Below are 21,396 nucleotides of genomic sequence, written 5' to 3' on the forward strand. Positions count from 1 at the left end.
GAATCAGCACAAAAATCCCCTGTGCAGATTTACACCCAAAAGGATGTGAAGATTTGGCACCTGCATTCAAATTTGGCTTGAGCCTCTTCTCCTAAGAGTTTAAAGATTTCTCACCTACCCTCTGAAGACAGGGATGCACCAGGAAAGAGCACAGCGATACTAGAGACGGCACTCTTGGGCAGAGCGACGCCAGTGCGTTCAGATGGATTTTCCCTTAAGGAAAGCTGTTTGATGCACAGCTTGCTGGAAGCAGGAAAAGAGTGAAGGGTGAGAAACAGCTGGAGAAATTGCGAGAAACAAGGTCTGGAAAATTTTGTCACCGTACTCCTCATTGCCACATGCAGTGACAGCAGGTCAGCAAATAAAGAGGACTATAAATAGCCCATCCTGCCCCCCAGATTTCATCTGGTGGCTTCACTACTCAGTGCTCTGCCAGAGGGATGATGGGGAAGCAACAGCAACAGTCCCTGAAACGATGCTCTCGCTCTACCTCAGCCAGGCTATGACAGCAAGCTGTTCCCATGAACAACAGAAAAATTTAAAAAAAAAAAAAAAAAATCAACATTTTGTTTCATAAACATTGAAGCTCTGCAGAGACCGGCCTTGAGCAGCAGCCTCCTGCCCAGAGGGAATTAAAGGAGGAGCCATCCAGGCCGCACAGGCGTAACATCATTTATAGGGAGAAGGATGTTGTTTGCAGTGCAAACGTACCTCGGGTTCCCGCTGCGTGCCCTGGGTAATGAAGATGTCCAGAAAGCAAAGACAGAAGTCAGCTGCTCCCCAGGTTTGCTAGCTGAACATCGCTGACAGAGCAAGACGTCGTCACCTTCCAGACAGCGTTTGCTGACCGGCTACAAAACCAGAAGGCAACCCCCATCCCACCGCAGCCTGCTCGGGGCGTGGGTGACACAGGGACACCTCCCACACTTTGTCCTGAGACAGTCAGCTGCCCGACAGCACGTTGGGTAGGACGTGCAGCGCTTTTCACCCAACCAATGCTTTCTCCTTCGCCTTCCCTACCCTCAGTCTGCTCCTCCAACAGCCTGGGGCTGCTCCCCAGTCCCCGAGGCGAAGGACAGCTCTCAGGGTCTGTCACCCTGTGCAAAGGAGGAGGCTGAGCCTCAGAAAACCCAAGAGGAATAGTTAAAGCAATTCTCACGCAGCTGTTCTGGGCTCCAACCTCCACTGCAATGGCCCAGATGAAAGTCCTCCAGGTGTACGACAGCGTAATAGGTGGTCAGAAGCCCTGGGGCAGCAGAAGCTGTCTCAAACCTGCAGTCAGGCTCCCAGGAGCGCAACCAGAAGGTGCCATGCCCAGGCCTGACTGACTGACTCGCCAGCACGTGAGCTGGGAAAAGAGCAGCACCGTGCTGGAAAAGGCACGGAGATGGAGGGTGCATGGTGACAGCAGAGAAGAAAGAAGCTTACAGACATGTTGCAAATAGAAAATCATCACCCCCCCAACCTTTGTCCCGATAAAGCATCACTGTACCACACCTAGTATGCAGGTTTATGTCTCTAAGATAGACTTGGTAACAGCATATGCTCGCTTATGCCTGGCTCCAAACCCCTCCCTGCCAATCATTTTATTTACTTTTCATTCTCTCTGGGTGCAACAGGCAGCAAATTTCCAGGTCTCCCTTGCTCCAGCTCCCCAGTGTCTCTGTCCGCAAGCACAGAGCCTCTCCATCAGCTGTTCACAGCAGCTGCACTGCCACCCCAGAGGTGAAGCCTGCCTGGCACCAGTCCTTGCTCCAAGACACTCCATCTCTGAGAAATAAGAGGCTACTTCTCCCTTACACCAAGCAAAATGCTTCTCTGCTGCTGCCAAACCACACGGAGCTGAAGGCCGCATTCAGCAGCACGTTTCCACCACGACTCAGCCCTTTTCTAACTTACCCACGGGATTTAAGCAGGAAAAGCAGCACCCATGGGGCTACCAAAGCCCAAAACGTACTGCCCCGAGGAGCTGATGGCACTGGGGGGATGAGGAGGGGGTATGGTCTACTGTCACCCATCTTAGACTCCCCAGCACCAGGTGCACGGTGGATGGGTGCATTTCGGATGTACGTGCTCGCTGCTGCTGTTGCTACCTCTCCCCTCCGCTGGGATGACAGAGGACTGCTGTCAGATTTTTGCCTTGCACTGTTTTTCACTGCCTGCATTTTCCATTTCTCCCTTGTTACAAAAACAGCAAAGCAGAAACCCCATCAAATATAACAGAGAGTTGGGGGCTTTTCTGGTCAGTAACAAGGCTGGGATCTGGCTCGTAGGGTCCCTGCACTGCAACCTGCCAGGGGACATGGAAGGAGAGAGGGCGGAGGAATGAGAAGTTACTAACGCTGTAGGAAGACCCACTTGGGAGGAGAAAGGCTCCTGGTTGGTTCAAAACACATTGGCCGAGAAAATCCTGGATGGAAAGGAAAGAGTCATTTTCTACATGTTTAGCTCAACAAGCCCTTTCCCCAAAGAATCTACTGGCAATTCATTATGCTGGATTCGTAGCTACGAAGTTCCCACTCTCCAGACACGCCAGATCAATACACAGAGGGGGTTTGACATGTGCCACAGAGGTGCAGAGCTCCCTGCTGATCCATCCTGGCACACGGACTGATTGGTGTGTGTCAGCTCTGTCCCAGGGAGGAAACATGTCTCGCGTGAAGGGGACAAAGAGGTGATGCAGGAACAGCAACGCTCAAAGTAAATGACAAGGCACAGGTCCTTAACAGAGGATGAAAACTCTAGAGAACAGCGAAGTTTGGGGATGAGCCTTTGGCAGCCTTTGTCACAGGTCTCAAAAAAAATCCTTGTATATCCTTTGGGATTTAATGTCTTCCTTTTGATGGGAAACCCAAACAAAGCTGAGGAGCTGGATACTGCCCTTAGAAAGGGGGACAAATCAGTCTTTCAGGAAGAAGCCTTTAAGGTAAGAAATATGATAAAATGTCCGAATTTGAGTCCAGACCTACTGTCTCCTGCTGGGTGACTCTGGTGACCCACTCCAACGCTGCAGAAAACATCTTGGTGCAAAGGCTTAACTCAGCTTTGAGCTATCAAAGGCCCAAAGGGTGAGGAGAACGTGTTCTCAGTCTGTCTCTAACCACGTAGAGGTCCAGAAGAAGAGCAACCATGAGAGATTTATGGCTCAGCAGTGCCAGAGAAGGGACACGGGTTGGCGTGAGTTGAGCACGTCCAACCACACAGCAATGGTTGGACTGTGTTGCTTGTATGATTGCTCTGCTCAAAGTAGCAGCAGTGATTAAAGGGTAAGTAGGAAAAACAGGTTGAACAATTAGAAGAAAAAAAGATCTAAGCACATAGTCTTGTCCAGGCAGAGGAATAACATTTTTCTCTCCTGGCCAAAATAAACGTGTGTGTCTGATTGATGGTGGGAGTCTCTGATGATTGGCTCCAGCAAGGTCAGATGGATGGATGGTTAAACTCTATTGATCTCACCTTCATGAGACCTGATGTTTGATTCCCTCGATGTCAGACTGGGTGAGTTTGATCTGATAATTTAGAATACTAACAGTGCTTAATGTGGACCAGAAATAATATCTGACATGCTGCCCTTCTGCCAGGCTCTTAATGAGCAACTTGAGGTCTTAATAGCTTGGAGACCATCTTCATTTCCAGCTCTGCCACGGAGAATCACATGGTGTCTGCTGAGGGACCCACAGAAAGTACATTTCTGCTTAATTAACATACAGAGCAGAAAAGGGAGCTGCCACAACATCCCCAGTGCTAACGAGCCAGTGAAGGGGCTATGCCAAACCCTTCGGAGCAGAGGCTGCTATCCTGCCAGATGCTCAGGACCCTCAACTGCTACCGACTCAGCAGAGTTGGGTGACTCAGCATCCCCTGGAAGAACAAGCACCTGTAGGCTCGGGTCCTAAGCCAGTTTAGGTGGAGACGGGGTAATTAAAAGCTGAAAACTGATTCAGCATTCACATTTCCAAAAACCTAAATTGGTTCTAAAAAAAGAAAAGAGTAAAGATAAACAGGCAACTGGCCACCAAGTGGCCCCAGAAGAAATTAATTCCACACAGGCTTTGCTGTAATGTGCTTGCTTCTCTGTTATTATAAAATATATGCATTGTTCTATCATCAAAATTAGATTTTCCCTCTAGCTTGCAATTAAACCCTAATCTAATTTACCAGGAGATGACGGGGCCTCCAAGCAGAGCTTACAGCTCTGCTCCTCCTTCCCTGCCCACCTCCCTCCACCTGCTTTTGCAGGCTTTCCTCTGCATTTTAGGGTCTGTTCTTGAAGGTGCCGTGCATCAAGAAGGGCCACACTAAAGACTGGTTGTTACTCGGTAAGATCTGGCTGTGAACAGGCTACCCCAGTGCCCAGGTCTTCTCCCCCAAGCTCTCCTCATAGCCATAGCTAATCTCCAGTTCCCAGTAGGTTGTGTCCTCTGAGCCAGATCCCAGTTCTCTAAACAAACCTGTTTATTGATGATCTCTATTATTTGTAATGGCAGCACTTCAATGCACAATGGTTAACTTTGCTCAGTTTCCTAGGGCATTATGGAAAAACCATTTGCTACTGTAATTAAAACTGCCCAGACTAGACTTTTGTGCTATGCAGAGAGGCCACAGAGGGAGGAACTGCTGGAAATGTGTTTATAAATGTGCTCCAGCACGACTGCAAGATTGCTTTTGGGCTTGGAAACCACAGCCCAGCGCTGGATGGCCCCGCTTCCCACGGACATTCAGACAAGTGCTCCCACCAACACCTACAGCTGTACCCAAAGCTGCACCAGAACCTGCCGTTTCCCTGTAAAACACTAAATAGCTGTTTGGGGAATGTGATGAGCAGTTTAACAGATGAAAATTCACTTCACCAGTGTGGTGTTTGCCTCAGGCCACAAAGGTCTGAGAAAGCAGCTTTCCAATACCAGCCTTCCTTCCCAGGGGAACCAGTATGGGGGCTACAGCAAAGCAGCAGCAAGAGACTGGGGCAGCAGCACATCGTTCTGGTGGCAGTGCCTGTGTAGGTTCTTAGTGTAAAATGACAACCCAGAGGGTTGGCAGGAAAGAAAAATCATATATCTGCTTGTCCCAGTGCCTAAGTATAGGTTTGTAGCTCCCGAAAAAAGGCAGGACTCTAGGCTATGGACGATGCAAAAAGTGTTGGTAGCATCTCACAGCCCCAGCTTGGCTGGAGAACGTTGTCTCCTTCCCAGCGTCAAACTGGTGGAGATCACTTATTCCCTGAGCACCTAAGCCCAATCATGGCTGGTAGGTGTTAGTCCCACAGGGAAAGTTGAAAGCAATTTGTCAGATCACAGGCAAACAGCCTTGGTCTTTGCAAAGCACAAACAGGACACGAGGAAGGAGAAGAGCTGCACGGAGAGAGCAAAGGGGCACATACCTCATCTGGCTCACGTGGCTGTCCATCAGGAACGCCCAGTGGTACTGGACAAGAAGCGGGCTGCAGTTGGTCATCTCGATGTAACGCACGCCTTCAGTGTCGTTCAAGATGCAGCCAAAGTCCAGGGCCGTGGGCTGGATACGGAGATTCGGAAAGTAGACTTCTCCCCGAACCGTGACCTGCTCCTCATGAGGGTGCTCAAGAAATCGTATCTTCAGAACCTTCTCTACTACCCGGGTACACAAATCCTCTTCATAAGCAGGGTTAAATCTGATGGAGAGATGAAGTTCCTCCCCTATCTCCAGCTTCACGGGCTGCAAGGAAATGAAGAGTATTAATCACCAGTGTGATGAAGTCCCAAGGTCTGGCAGCACGAAACGTGTAAATGTTCAACGTGTGACCCCAGCGTAGGCTTCTCAGTTCATCCTGCGTTCCCTTCACAGTGTGCGCCTGACTGCAAGCCCCACCACGCTCTTGTCTGAGACTATCTCAGGCTCATCTCACTGTGCTCTGCATCAATACACGAGGAAAATAAATATTCTTCTGCTGAATTTGGGACCCACAGAAGCTATGTGCTAAATACACAACTAAATCAGCACTCTGGCACACCAGGGCCTTTTGCCCCAGCTCTAGAGGAACTCCTTTACCCTCACAGCACAAGCAGCATGGCACTGCAGCCTCACCCTTGCAGGGGCTAGTCACTGGCACAGCACAGAAGTGGTGGCCGTGCCTACAACAAGTGTTTATTAGCAGAGCCCATGTCCAACACCTTCCACCAACAACAGGGCAGGGGCCGGGCAGCGGCTGGAGGAGCTTCCTCAGCCTTCCTGAAAGCAGGGCTGCCCTTGAAGAAAGCAAGCTGCTCTTGAGGTTATCTGAGAATGGCTGCTGGAGAGCTCGATGGCTTCCAAGAGACACCTTTACTACACAGCTTGCCCAGACCTAGCTGCCTGCTCCCCTCTCCTCTCGTCTTAGAGTCAGGATGTATTTCCCCAGTTCAGATGATATTTCATTTCCTTCAGCAGCTCGTTTCAAATCTGATTTAGTTCAGGCCAGTCTACCGCTGAGTCTAAAGAATAAACTTCTCTACTAGAGGACCTCCCAACAGAAACGTACCACCACGCTCCCCCCTCTTCAAACCCCACCAGCAGGAAGGCCCACGGCTGCTCACCTGAACGTCTGCAGAGAGGGGCTGCTGGTCTGCACTGCAGATTAAGAAGGGCTGCTCTAAGGCCAGGACAATGCTGAGTGGCAGGGAGGACGCGTTTCTTAAAGAAAGAGGCTGGTACTGCAGAGTTAGGACATCACTGGGTTGCTACAGAAACAGGACACAAGGAAAAAAAAAACAACGTGAAGTGGCCATGGAACTCCTTCCCTTTCTGATGCATTTCAAGTTTTTCAACCTCAAAGGGCATACACCTCTATTTACTATTTTTATTAGTTTCTACCCTTCCAGGTGGTTTTTCTCTAAGTATATCTGATGCCTTTCGTGTTTAGAAACCACACCTTCCCCCGGGGACAGGGAAACACTCTTGCATACAGAGGAGGGACTAGGACCCCGAGAGGAGGCAGCTGCATGAACAAGATCAATAGCAGAAAGTGAACCCAGACCACTTGTCTCCAGTTCTGTATCCTCTCTCGAGAAGAATGGCACAAGATGATTTTTCACTCACATACAGTAATTTCTTACAACCTTATCAGCTCTAGTAGCCTCATAAAAGCAGTGATGCTGGTCAGAGGAGAAAAGCGAGCAGGATTTGGCCCATAGTGGAGAGCCTGCAGCAGCCTAAGGTCAGCTTTGAACATCTACAGGCACATACAGCCAGCTAGAAACCTCAACAGTCGGGCTGCAACGGGTGTCCTGCTGCCCCTGCTCCAGTGACAAGCTGTCTGTAGCCTCAAAGCTCGGCTCCACCTAAGCTATTTTTTCCTGTTTATGCATTGCTCTGGGCTTCCTGCATGGTTTATATCAACTAGACAGTGTTTGGGAAAATGGTTCTGGATGTATCGATATCAAACAGCTGCAGCGTCATAACACTCGATAAATCAGAGCGCATGGCATCAATCAGACCACAGGCAGACATCAGGGATAGCTGAAAAGCTTCTAATTAAACCCAAACTGCCTGCTCACAGGATTTTGTGCTTCTCTGGAAGCCTGGGAACCAGAGGAGAGACCTGAAAACACAGAAACTAAATAATGAAATATCTTCTCTTTTTCAGACACCTCGTGGGAGAGGGAAAGGTGATGCAGCAGTCAGGATCCAGAGACTAAAGGGCATCTGCTTTGCACTGGTGTTATCATCACTGCAGCTGAAGGATGTCTGCGGGTCCTCTGAAGAAGGTGAAGCTTGGGGAATTGCAAAGAGCTAGCATCCATACCAACAGCAGAGAAGGCAAAGAGAGACAAGAGATGACAGGTTTTTCTCATCAGCCTGAGGAGCTGACAGGAATCTCAGTTCTTCTCAGCTTCCCTACAGGATCGGTGTTCAGACATCATCGTGCCTTGGAGGATCCCCAAAAACCTCCCTTCACACCGAGTATAGGAACTGGTGTCTCTCTAGAAGTAGCCACGATCCCCCTCAGCAGAGCAGCTGTTATCTCAGTTTTACTTGGGTGAAGTTAAAAACCAGTCCCATCTCTAAAAACATCCTCACTTACTTTACGAAGCACCTCAGGACGGGTGAGGAGGGGGTTTAGCATCGCTCAGCTGCAGCACTCTGCTCGCCCACCTGCAGCCCCAGCACACGAGGTGGCTGTGCAAAGCCCACGCTGTTCTCGTGGGTCCCACACATCTCGCCCTGTGCCCTTGGCTCAGCAGCTCAATTCTGTCTCCACATCAAGAAGGCAGAATACAGCTGGTGGGACTGCTCCCAATCCCAGAGGAGCGAAATATTGATCTCAGTGTTAATGGCAAAATCTTGGTCCAGCTCAGCTCAATAGTCAAAGTCCCACGGACTTGGAGAAGCCATTTAACTTCCTCCTTTGAACACAAGCACACCCCCCCACCAGGCTTTCAGTCATCAGCCATGCTCTTCAATGCCAGGATGAAATCCAGAGACTTACCTTCTCCACCCGGAAAGTGATTTCTCTGGAGGACATTTGCAGGACGGGAGCAATGAACTCGCACGTGACATCCACTTGCATTATCTGTGCCTTCCCTGCCTTGCTCCCCACGACGGCGTGGCACAGCAGCTGCTCCTTCACCACCTGCACGGAGGAGTCACCCGTCACCCAGCGGGGGCCAGCAGGGCGTCCCAAAAACGCACTGCATTTGCTACCCACCCAGCCACAGACCATATTACCGCCATCAAGTTACAGCCACTGGGCTCCTCAACAGTCCCCTTTTCTTTTTATGCTGCATCCTATTTATTCTGCTCTCAAACGTCTGTAATGCTACACCCCACTATCCACAAAAAACCCTCGTGAGTCATGTGCTGCCTACAATTGTAATAGTCCCTGCCCCAAATGATTACTGTTTTGATTTGTACCACTGCCAAGCATAATACTTACAGAAAGCTGTAGGAACTGATTTAAAAAAAAATAATAATACAACTATATTAAGGAAAACAGGTGATAGAAGGGCCAATGCTAGCAAACCCTCCCTTGGAAGCTTAGTGGACAGGATCCATGGGAAAAACCCAAATAGCCAGACTGCCTTCAGGTAAAGAGGGGGCCACTCATTCCTAGCAGGTACTTTGCCCTCCTAGAGCTGGTTTTAAAAGAAACCTCCCCAGGAAAGAGATGTCTTGCAGTTCACATGAAAACCCTCTGCTTAAGCTGGATGCTCTTACACTTAAGACTTTTTCCTGATTTCTCATGGTTTCAGTTCCCCAAATTCCTCCCTTCATTTCTCACTCGTCCCTCTGATACAACACCACAACCCAACTTCTCCTCAGAGTCTGCATACTCAAAATCATCCGTGTTGCGTGTGCAACGCAGGGAGTTGGGCTTCTGACCAACCTCAAGAGTATTAAGTTCTCAAGACCCGAGGAAGGTGGAAAGCCCACTCCCAGGGTCTTGGCTTTGACTGCAGGAGGCAGGTAGCCACAGCTCAGCTCACAGATCCCCTTTCGACTTTCCAGGCAAGACAGCCTCACCTGCACCCTGATCACTTTATTTCCTTTCTGGTATCTTTTCCCTGTTTCAGCAAAACAAACTGCACAGGGACAGTCCCATCGCAGTCAACTAGGTGAGTAATCGAGTATTCCTCAAGCTACCACCAAGGCAATCCTTTAAAACACCTTTCAAAACACAAGTATCAGCAGGAGCTTGACGCAGATTTATTCCACATTCACCTAAATATCTGTGGTCAGCGGTCTTGGAGAAAGGGAATGCACACCAGGGTTAGCTGGCAGCTTCTCTGCAGAGTTGGATTTCCCTGGAAAGAAGGGTCCAGGGAGGAGAACACCCAGTGATCCTGCTGAAATCTCCCCCTCTGAGCTGCCATCCAAGGGTGCTGCGAGACCTGCCTGCCCTTGGGACCCCGGGACTGGCTGAGAGACTGGGGTGAGCTGTCATGGAAATATTGACAAAGGCCAAGCTGTCAATTATAATGATCCCTTCGAACAGTTTCCCACATGGATGAACATCACCCCGATCACTACAGCTGACACATTGTTCATTTTTCTGCTCCAGGTCTCAGTGCTAGACAAGCCCTCTGCCCATGTTTGGCTACAGAGGGAAAATGATGCTACTCCCAGACACTCCCTCCCTTCACAGGTGTTTTGTTTTACTCACTGCTTCCCCCAGATACATTACTTTGCACTTTTTTTATTTACTTTCTGCCTGTGCTCCTAGTCTAAGCGTAACTTATTTTCTCTGCCCTTCCTTTCTGCCTCAGCACATGACACCTTGTAACCTGCCATTTGTCCCTGAACTAGCAATATTTCCTTCAGCCCGTGTTTTGGTATCAGCAGGTTGGGTTTACAGTAGCCATGGAAACATGAAAAAGCCTTAGGAACTGATGGTGGCCAGCGAGGAACTTGTGGCTCTTGAAAGGTAACTTGTGGCTCTTGAAAGCACTTGCTCCTGATGGGGAAGGCTCAGCCCTCGGGGGGCAACCTCACCTGGGGAGTGCTGGAGAAGCCTTCCAGCACCATCTCCATAGTCTTGCCCGGCATCAGCTCCACCCTCTGCGGTTGAACCTTAAACACAGGGCAGGCAGGTCTGGGGCTCTGGGAGGAACCTTGGCCCTTGGTGGTGCTGACAGCAGGGACACGATCGCGCTGGTGAAATGGGCCAAAACCTTCTGTTGACCAGTAGAGCCGATGGGTGCGCCGTCCTTTGTTAGTTATCTTGAAGTGGTAACAGCAGGGATCCAGGCTGGAAGAGAAGAAGAGATGGAAAATGTCATGGGAGCTGCTATCTCCCAGCGGTCACCCAGCTTCAGCACCCTGATGGCGTTATCTGACTGCACACTCAGCAATAAAAGCACCTCCAAAAAGGCTGACCTAGCTCAAAGCTTCAGCAAAAGCCAGACCTTGGTTGCCCCTAAGCTTATCAGCATCCAGCAGCTGCTCTGTTTGCGTACAGCAAGGAAGAGCTGCATGAAGATCATCATCTCAGCTGCTGCAGACAGAGCATCACCAGCCTAGAGACCCTCCGGTGACCTGGGCACCCCTTGCCTCGCTGGTGGGGCCCCTGCCCTGGCACCCACATTATCCCCTCACCCCCCATCCCTTAGAGAGCATCCAACCCTCATCACCCCCAACATGTCATCCTTTGCCTGAACAGTGCAGCTGGTTTTGTGGTTTAGGAAGATAAATGCACTGTGAGAACATAGGATCAACAGAAGTTTCCCCAATACAAACATGGCAGCAAGACCAGGTCTGGCTGCTGAGGGGACAGAGCAACAACGAGAGATGAATAACGAGAGCTAGATATAAACCAAAATGAATATTCAATGGAAATTGATTTCTTCATGTAAAGAAACACTAACTGCAGGCTAGTCTGGAGTAATTATTTTACCCTCTATAAATCTGAGCATGACCAGGACATGAATTGTTCCTGGAACAGTTACTGGTTTTTTGAAAAGGACAGAATACACGGCTTACAAAATGCATGTCTGCCACAAGCAGCTAAATACAGACCTGAGAGCATAGAACAAACCAGTCTTTGAAACAGACTGTTAAAACATGATGCGTACAAGCTTAGTGTGAAATGGTTTATGTGGTGGACAGCACAGATGAAAGCCTGGAGAAGCTCTGGGTGGATGCAGAATTTGGGGCTCTGGGAAAGCCCAACTCATCTGAGATGTTACCTGGGTCCCATCTCAGCTCACCTAGCGGCAGCTCTGCAGCCGACAGCAATGGCAACAACTCCAGAGTCTGCAGACCAAGACGTGAAGGGGGGCAGAGGACGATGACACAAATCACACTGACATTGTCCACTCCGTTGGGTAGCCAATTTGTGGCTGCACAGAGCACAGGACACGCTGGACAAGCGTCAACCTCCCTGCAATGTCCCTGCTTATGTGGGTGGCTTGTGCATGCATATTTAAACCCCCAAAGTCTATCCTAAAGAATAGGATCAACCTGCTCTTTCTACCCCAAAATTTAGGTATTGGACCACTGTGGACCCTCTTTGCAGCCAGGGGAAGGAACGGGCACCTCGAGAAGACTATTCTTCCTGTCCCAAGAGCTCCCCCACACAAGGCAGGCAGCACTTTGAAAAGGCTTATTTTCTCCCATTTACGGGAACATGACTGGTTTCAGACACAGGCGTTAGGACCAGTGAATCCCCTCCTTTGAGCTAAGCTCTTTAACTAACACTTTCAATTTATCCCACCCAAACTCAGTGGACTTCTCCTCCTCTCCCTTTCAGAGCTGGTCCTGCAGCCACCCTCGCCTGCCCGCGCCTCAGGCTGCCGCTGCGGCGGTGACACCGAGGAAAGCTGGTGGGAGAAACAAGGAAAGAGCGACTGTGTCTAATAAAGAGCAGCCTGGCAGGGGAGACAGGGAAGGCGAGCAAACTGAGGGATGGTACGGGGCAAAGAAATTCTGCTGCTCCTCCAGGACTGCGGGGCAGAGGGCAAACAAAACAGCACCATTAATTTAGTCAAGGACCTGCTAACAAGCTACCACCAAGGTTTTCCTGTTGCGAGATGATACTCCATAGTGAAGAGAAAAACAAGCAACATTATCGCAAAGGGAAATATGTTTATACTTGTAATGTAGCATTTTCCACCCAGAGGCTTCCAGGACCTGCTGTTTTCCTCCAAATCTTTATTTGAAAAAGTGAGGAAATATATGTATTATAACTAAAGACAAGTCAGTGACAATTTAACAGCTGGTTTCCATTTTGGTGGCTTTTGAGGCTATCTAACAACTTTCAAATGGCCATAGAAGGTTTCTAAAGGAAGCCCCATGGCTTCAGGAGAACAGAGCCAGGACCTTGAGCGCTGAAGAACAACTAGCCTGAAGGACTACAGCAAAACTCCTTCTTGCTGAGCCCACGGCAGAAGCGGACGCTGAGAGATCCCCTACCTGAAGTGGGGTCCCAAGTTGAGCTCCGGCGCAAAGGGTTTGTCGGTGACAATCGTGGTGCCAGTGCCAACAGCCCGGACGGGGATAACGTAGGTGTGGCTGTTCTCTATGAACAGGTTCACCTCGTCCTTGAATTTCTCCGTGTCATCCAAGTTCGCTATGACAGACACAGACACCTCTGTCTCGGGGGGAATCACTCCTTCACTGGGTTCAATCCTCCAGCGCGAGCATTTGTCAGCCTGTAAGACAAGCCAAACACTAACTTAGCATGGAAACCATGGACCCTGGTCTCTTGTGGGGTGCAGGAAAAGGAAGGACTAAAGATATGAGGCAATGCAGAGGCAGATATGTGTCTGTGTCTGTGAGCCCCCCGGGTACACCGCAAGCTGCCCGGGGAGGGAGGGACCGGGACAGCAGTGCCTGAGCAGCTCTGCGGGTCAGTGCCTGGTATGAGCACGCAAACCCCATCATTCATACACCAGTACCACCCACCCCAGGTGGCTTGCTCTCTGCAGAGATGGAAAGCAGGTTTTCACTGCGGAATCAAAGCAAGCTGCTCTGGGATCCCCCACTTTGAGGTTACATTTATCCCCCAAACACCTGGAAAAGCAGCACGAGGGAAATTCAGCCCCCTCCTTGGCCCAGGAGGCTGAGCCTGTACTCTCACACACTGCCTGATGCTCCATCCACAACACCAAGTCCACAGTGCCAGGTCTGGGCTAACCAGCCCCAGAAGTCTGACCCACCTAGCATGGAGAAGAACAAACCTCCTCTGAACCCGTTTTCAAGCCCCTCACAGATCCCCCCTCCAGTGGGGAGCACACCCCACCCAGCCTCAGCACACGAGCCTGTCCTGGCTGCATCAGCCCTGCTCCCCCTGCCAGGGAGCAACCCAACCTCCCTCGGCTACGCAGCTTCTCACACTACGCAGCTTCCATGAATTAAAGAGCCTTTTTCTGCAGCCAGTCTCCAGAGGTGCTCTGCAATGCGACGGAGTCCACCGTAGGTACATGACCCTTACACGTACATTCTTGTGCAACAACCCAGCTGGTTTGACCCCCAGTAGGTGTGAAACTCACCTCACTGCGAGCAGTTTGAGGACAGACCTCACACCTTAGTCTCTATCATTAACAGCAGTTCGACAGAAAGCAAATGCAGATCTAACAGGGAAACCGTGTGGAAACCCATGCCCTTTCAGGAGCAAAGGGCCACAGCGTTCTCTTGGTCTCAGAGCTCCAAACACATGATTCTTAGAGATAAACACCTTCCACAAAATAAAGGGAGAACTTGCAAAAATGATCCAGACTCATTTCTGCTCAAACATCTATGCAAATTCTCTGTTTTACTGAGGGGTCCCCCAGCTAAAACCGCCCCCAGAGCCAGGCTCCTCTTGCTGCATTGGGATGGAATACGTTGCTTTCTCAATCATATAGTGATATGCAAATGTTGCATATAAAAATCAAGTCACAGGTTGCTTGTCAGTCATTTTTGTTAGAAAATAGCCCCACAGATACTTACCATCTTTGCCCTGAAGGATGCAGGGATGACACTCTGATTGGAGAGGTGGAGAGTTCGGGAAGCATCTTGTATAACTTGGATACTGCCAAAATTTATCTTACTTGGATGCACGTAGACAACTGGTCCTTCTCCAGTGCTCACTAAATGGATTTTCTGCTCCAGAAAGCGGGTAGGAAAGATCAAAAAAAACAACAGAGAAAGTTTAAAATGATTAGACAGCTCTAAGGGTACTCCTAGACTGGGGGATAATTATGGCTGTTTGAAGTTTTTTCAGTGTTGTAAAACCGAAACAGAAGGCCTGGAGCAAGTGTGGGACCTGGACTGATCCCATCTGAAAGCCACAAGCTCCCGTTATCAGGGGATAAAGAAACCCTGTTTCCCGTGCTTGCTTTTTCACACCTCCTCCACACTGTTAACTCTCCCTCCTCTACCTTGTGCCTGCTCCCACTCCTTTTACTGCTCAGTCTTGCCCCAGACCACCCTCCCTGACTTCTGCTGCTGCACAGCACACTTGGACAGGGACTTTAGTCCCAAAGCTACACCTGTGAAAGCCAGCACAAGTCAGAAGCAAAGCAGGCCCTTTAGAGTAGAGATCACGCAAGTTAGTGGCCTCTGATTTGCACATACGTGTATTCCTGGTATTATATGGATAATGGGCATTAATTATTAATTACATCATTCAAGCAGTATTTTTTTCTTTTGACAGTCTGAGACCCAAAAGTTCTGTTCTTGCAGAACTGGCACAGACTATTGCAGGAGGAATGTGGATCCCTTGGCTAAACCACCTTCTCACATCATTAAAAACATTCAGGAGGCATTCAGGAGATTTAGCAGCATCATTTCCACTTGTTTTATTAAAAGTTTAAATCCCTGTAACCACTTTCAAAATGTCAGCCTTTCTTTCTGTTACAGAAAGCTTAAGGTTCCCAGGAATCCTCTGACATCCTCTTTCATGCTCAGAGAGATGAGAAGGCGTTTTAAAACAGCTGTTTCAAAAGTTGATATCATTTTAAATTAAAGTTTAATTAACTATATCTGTTCTCGATTTCAGCTAGATGAAGCCAGGACACTACAGACAACATTCTCTCACCTACATTTTGTTGTCATTGCTGCTGTTGTGTATGCCTGAATGTGAACATCATCTTTCAGGAGGCTTTAGTCCAGGAATGCTTTGCCTCATCCATTTCCAAACTTAGTAGAAAAAAAAGTCTCTGTGCTCCAGGTGCAAGTGGTGTGGAGACTCATGAGTCTTTGGCTGGGGCTCTTGGCAAAGAGATATGATGGATGTTTCTCAGACGTGATGGGCCTGACTTTCAGCATGGCCTCTCACACAGCGCTTGCTTTAGCAGGATTCAGGGATGTCCCTGCGTGCTCCTGAACAAAAGGCCTAACGAAGCACCAGTGCTGTTCATCTAATAGCACAGCAGAGTACGAGACCCAGGGGTTGTTCTGGGCTTCAGACTGGCCTTCTTATCCCGTCTGACCTACCGTAATTAAATGCTGTGTCAGACACTTAGATTACCACCTGGGATGATACATCCTTCCTCTTCTCTAGGTGAAGGGAAGTGGCTGCAAGTATACTTGAAATTACAAGACCTCCTGACCTTGTTGATGTATAGAAACCAGTAAAGTAGGACGTTTAGTTTTAACGTTAACCATCACTTGTGTTTCACTAGCTTTTATTTTTCCTGTATTTTACTGCAATGTATATAATTTCATTTATACTCTTTTCCTACCTACCCTCTGACATCTTACCCACTTGTAAAACATCTTGAAACCTGTAACTCCTTGCCTAGTGGAGATAAAACAGGCCTTGGACACTCTGGCAAACTCCCTGAGTACATCCCTGATAACAGGGAGCTAAAAATGCAAGACAAGCGCCTGAGAAGACGCCAGCGTCAAGAAAAGCGACTGGAAGCCGGTTTAAACCAACCCCCTCGAAACAAACAGGAGCCGAAGGAGGGATGAGGTCACTCCATGACCATGTATGGACATGAGAAACCTAAAGTTCAGCTAGCAGACAGTGTGAGGAAGACGATGTGGACCACCAAGGCGGGGAGAAGACCCTCACTCTATTTTTACTACGCACGCTCAGACTATGTAAATGAATTCTGAGAACCCATTAGCATAAGACTGTCTTTTCTAGGAAACCTGATGCATAGGTATGCTTTTTGTGTGTGTTAGTCAGAGAGTTTTGTTAGTAAGTGTGGCACTCATGGTGGAGCGATCCCCAGCCTGCCCAGCGCTGTGAATAAAGAATCCCTGCTGAGCAGTTATACTCAGTTCTGACTGTGAAGCTCTTTGTTTCACAGGCATTAGCTGTTGCGTATGCCACAAACCCCTTCTTTCCTTGTCCACACCAGCATATATTACAAGTTCTTGCTTTCCCGGGAAGGATCCCCGGAATTAGCAACCCTGCCTTACGCTTCACACCCCACCAAGATGAGTCGCACAAAGGCCCACGTCCCCTGGAACTCACCAGAGGGGATCCTTCACTCCCAAACACTGCAACATGAGCAACAGTGTCCTGCTCTCCCGTCACCTGGGCCTCCAGGGTCAATGGGACCTCCACTGAGCCGCGAGGCTGGACAATCCCCCACGGCACGGGGCTGGAGTACCACACAGCAGCGTCCTCCTTGTGTTCCTGTAAGGGACAGAGTCAAACGCAACACACAGGAGTGACCTTTGAGGAAACTTTGAACTCCTCAACATCTACACAATGGCAATTCACACACATTTTCAAAAATCCCCAGGAGAAAGCAAAAAGGTACAAAGCAAGATGCAAGACTTGTGTGGGCTTAGCGTCCTCAGGAGGTCCAAAAGCTGCTGCACCCACAAACACCCACTCCTGTGCTGGCAGCCTCCTTGCAGCAGCTTTTCACAACCCTCTACGTTCTCCTGCATGAAAGCACCCCAAAGACGAGAATATAAACTGCTTCCTAAAGAGTTTAAACTGCTTCCTGAAGTTCATATTCAGGTAGCTTCCTCTTCTCAGCAACCTTTAGGTTTGAATATAAACCAGCAAGGTCTTATCCAAAACCCTTTTTTTCCCTGATAAACCCCTTGATAACATCTGAGGGCAGGAGGCGGATGCAATGCCAAACCTGAGGGAGAACCCTGTAGCAGCCTGGAAGATCGCTGTCGTTCACAAGGGTCAGCGTCTGCTGACAAGGGAATTTTAGAAAGCACCGTCCAAACATCACGACGGGGTTGAGCACTCGCAGCGGAGGAACCACGCATCTAGGCAAAGAGATGACCAAAAGGGAATTAGAGATACCGAGAGAATGTAGAGGTCGTTTACTCCCCAAGTAGTGTGAAATAGAGCATAACACATTTGTCAAATAGACACTTAATACCCCTACAGCGATAAATCGCCTTTAACTTCTTCTGACTCAACCACCTGGTTGGGGCAAAGCCCTGGGACTCAGCCTCGCAGAGGCTACCAAGTGCCCAGGCAGCGCACGGTGCCCTGTCCCAGAGCTGCCTGATCAGCTCTGCCCGCTCTTTGCCCCAGGAGGCTTGCAAGGACCCTCCCAACAGTCTCAGCAAGGCGTGAGCTCTGGGGGAGCCTTCCCACCAAGGACCAGTGCTCACCAAGGCTCAAAGAGCACAAGACTCCTGTGTCTCAGTGAAAACGACTCCCTCCTCTCCCACACCGCTGTTGCCTTGCCTGAGAACTCAGCCCTTTGCCCCAGCGATGGAGGGCACAAGCCACCCCCTGCCTTAGGCAGTGGGGGATCACCCTCTCCCAGTTCCTGCACCCCCACGGCTCCATGCACTGTCTGTCCCCATTTGCACTTGTTTTACAAAACTGCAGCCCAGGCACTGACTGGATGACTCTGCCTGGGAGAGGGAACAGCACAGTGAACTCATCCCTCTTGGAATTAAACCGACACCCACTGCAGCACAACAGCATTGAACCTGGCTGCAGCAAGAACAACTTTTGGCTTCAGTCTGAGAACATTAACGCTCAAAAGAACCAGAGGGAAGCAGAGAAACCTGAGCTCACCTTCCACATCAAGGACTATCTTCCCCTTCATACGATCGTGCTTTGAGCTCTCCCTCACCAGTCCTGCCATAAGCCCCTTTCCCATTCTCATGCACCTTCGTTAACTGACCCAGACACCAGCTCTCAGCAGGCTGCTCACTGCGGCCCAAATGAATGCTGTAGTTTGGCTGCAACCCAGCACAAGTCCACCACTTGCAGGAAGGAGAAAAGATGGCCCTTTGGAAATTTATTACACCTCAAGCACCAAAAAACATGCCCATAATGAATATAATTACTGTTCCCCTTAGAAAAAGGCTCAGGGCCATGCCTGTCCGTGGAGCACAGGTGCTGCTTTCAGAACACTGCCGATCTCACATCTAGCTGGGCAGAACTAGCTCATTAAGCAACACTTGTCATTTGGAGATGCAGCCAGCAAACCACGTGCAAGGCAGCGTGGTGCTGGATGCACGAGGAGAGACGACGAGCTGCAAGGGAAGCGCCGATACCTGGCTGTGAGGAGCAGCGCCGACACCGCCTTGCCAACACCGCACACGTCCACCACCAGTGCCAGCTCGTAGCTCTTCACAGTGTTGGAACACAGGGTGACCTGGTGGAAGAGAAGAGCATCGAACACTTCATCACTCCCAAAAGCCATCGTCCACGTGTGCTGTCCTCCGGTTCTTGTTCCATGGGCAGGAAAGGGAGGATTTTGCCCTAACTCTTCTGCTGGTCCATGTACAGAGCACAGTTGCTGGGAGTAACAAAAGTCTTCTGACAAATCTGCTTTGTTAAATACACCTTGCACTTACCAGGGCATACGTAAGCACGATTAGATTAATGCTCTACTCACCACTGTATTAAAATTAAGGGACTAATTTTTAATCTCAACTACAACAGCATAAATCCAGAGGCAATCTGTTGACTTCAACATTCAGCTTTACGTTGAGAAGCTGAGGGCAAAATGCAGCCCAGCAGGTGCTGTGCAGTTCATGGCTGCCAGAGCTTTTCCAGTCCCCACTGGAGATCACCGCAGTGAATACAACTCATTCTGCTTATCAGGAGAGGAGAAATAAGACCAGGAAGAAAAGCAACCTGCTTTATACAATGACATCTCTCTTTTTAACAGCCACCTTCTGTCCTCATCCTTCCTCTGCCCACTTTAAATCAAAGAAACTGCTCAAAGCAGCTCTCAAAACCATATGAATGGCTTCTGTACTTGACCATATGGTACATGATCTTCAGCTTACGATTTTGGAAACAAAGCAGCGGTCCTTCAGAAAAGCCCCGCAGTAATGCAGCTAACAGAAGCCTAACACTAGTGCAGGTATCTTACTCGCGTTATGCTCAAAGCTAGCAGTGCTAAAGCCCTCTCATCCCTCAGAGAAGCTCCAGCTCCACCCGCCGAGCACGTATGGCCGGACTCTTCCCATACCTGGATATCCAGGAATCCCAGGGGGTGGATGGTCCCTCTGCGGGGCTTTATGGTAAATTCGGTTGGCCTGAGGCGAGGTTGGGCTCCCTTTCTCCGGAGCAGGCGAGTGTTGTCTGACATCTGAACAGAACTGCTGACACTGGGCTCTCCCAAGCCGTCCCCAGGAATGCGAAGGTTGAAGGTCAGGGGCACCAAGGAGGTGTTAGTGAGGCGACACGACAAGGTGTGAGGAAAGCCTGGGAAAATGACACAAATATGAATTTATGCATCAACTGTCCTGTGATTCCTGGTGTAAATAGCCTGTTATGATAAAACTGGGTTTGGAGTTTAGCTCTTTTCAATCTGAAGTGCAGCTAACTGAGAAGCTACGCAAGGAATTAATTGTCACTTAAGTTCCCTTTTAGGCTGATGACAGAGATTGCTGCCTTGGAAATGCCCACTCTTAGCGATGCTGAACACCACAAGTTTCTCTCTCTCTAACTGTGAGGAGCTCTCTCACCTGCCCCCAAACCAGCACCAATTAGTTCTCACTTACGAGTGTCCATCCAGACAGACCATTTATTCTGAAAATTCAACCCGTAAAATGCCCTGTGAACTCTGCGAACACTCCTACAGTTTTCAGTATATAAAGTCATCGAGGAGAAGCTACAGTAAAAGAAAGGAAGGATGAAATTGGGAACGACAGCATGATGCAAAGCACTCTAACGCAGTTTCTCTAGGCAGGATCCTTAAGGCATCTCCTGTCTGGGGCTACCAGACTGAGCACATGCCAACTCCCAGCCCACCGCACTGGAGGCAAACCTGATGCTTGCTCAGAAATCAGCAGGAGCCATGTTCCACCTTCCCTAACGAATGGGACATGGCTTCCACACTGCACACTGGCCCGCAAAGGTCGACATCACTTTAGCTGTGATACTCGCCTTCCCTCATGGAAAACCAGCGACACAACCACACCTGGTGGGGTGTTCTGCAGAGACCTGCTCTGGCGTGGACATCTGGCTTGGCTGGCCAGCTCTGTGAGAAGGAGACATCTCCCGTGGCCTGCTTACCAAGCGTCCTTTGAATACAGACGGGGAGGAAAACCAACTGCAGCCACAGCAGGGAGTTTCTCCATGTCCAACAACAGTGACCACTGCCCACCTCCAGCAGTTACTCCAGCAGGGAGGCAGGAGGGGCACAAAAAGGACAAACACAGACTTCACAGTCCCAAACGAGACCAAAGTCGCTAGATGCAGGTCAACAGTCAGCAGCACAGTTAAAAGAAGCAAAAATACAATAGCTGCCTTCAGCTGAAAAGGCCTTATTAATGAAATAAGATTAGGGAGGATGAATCTCCTATTACATAACCACATTTCTGCCTGGTGTGTTTCTTGTTGTTTTATTCAAAAGAAAACAAAGAAGTGGCAGAGTGGTGATGGAGGGAGGGGAGAAGCAGCTCAGGAAAGGTAATGAGTCTTCTTAAAAAGTCCATGAACAGCTTGAAAACACAGAGGCATCCTGGGCACAGAATGATAATGGCCCTTCAACCAATCCACAATTGATTTCACCTTTAAACTGCAGATCATCTCAGTAAAAAGCCTTTTGTGAGACTGAG

General features: G+C 49.4%; 1 protein-coding gene and 1 long non-coding RNA gene across 2 annotated transcripts in view; both read right to left on the reverse strand.

Annotated features, from left to right (window-relative positions):
- LOC141935867 (uncharacterized) overlaps nucleotides 1-21,396 on the reverse strand; it is a 432,617-nt gene that overhangs the window by 251,021 nt on the left and 160,200 nt on the right. The window lies entirely within an intron of this gene.
- Nucleotides 1-21,396, reverse strand: part of LOC141935860 (hydrocephalus-inducing protein homolog) — an 89,720-nt gene that overhangs the window by 26,595 nt on the left and 41,729 nt on the right. The window contains exons 10-23 of the mRNA XM_074852506.1: nucleotides 19,803-20,038; nucleotides 18,877-18,977; nucleotides 17,487-17,622; nucleotides 16,862-17,026; nucleotides 14,383-14,535; nucleotides 12,865-13,103; nucleotides 10,447-10,702; nucleotides 8,444-8,587; nucleotides 6,552-6,695; nucleotides 5,395-5,694; nucleotides 2,970-3,050; nucleotides 1,958-2,105; nucleotides 1,221-1,348; nucleotides 712-732 (exon numbers count right to left, since the gene is read on the reverse strand). Coding sequence (XP_074708607.1) covers nucleotides 712-732; nucleotides 1,221-1,348; nucleotides 1,958-2,105; nucleotides 2,970-3,050; nucleotides 5,395-5,694; nucleotides 6,552-6,695; nucleotides 8,444-8,587; nucleotides 10,447-10,702; nucleotides 12,865-13,103; nucleotides 14,383-14,535; nucleotides 16,862-17,026; nucleotides 17,487-17,622; nucleotides 18,877-18,977; nucleotides 19,803-20,038 — 2,252 coding nt within the window. The remainder of the gene's footprint in view (nucleotides 1-711; nucleotides 733-1,220; nucleotides 1,349-1,957; nucleotides 2,106-2,969; nucleotides 3,051-5,394; nucleotides 5,695-6,551; nucleotides 6,696-8,443; nucleotides 8,588-10,446; nucleotides 10,703-12,864; nucleotides 13,104-14,382; nucleotides 14,536-16,861; nucleotides 17,027-17,486; nucleotides 17,623-18,876; nucleotides 18,978-19,802; nucleotides 20,039-21,396) is intronic.

Source organism: Strix uralensis, chromosome 29 (assembly GCF_047716275.1).
Source record: "Strix uralensis isolate ZFMK-TIS-50842 chromosome 29, bStrUra1, whole genome shotgun sequence".
Taxonomy (NCBI): domain Eukaryota; kingdom Metazoa; phylum Chordata; class Aves; order Strigiformes; family Strigidae; genus Strix; species Strix uralensis.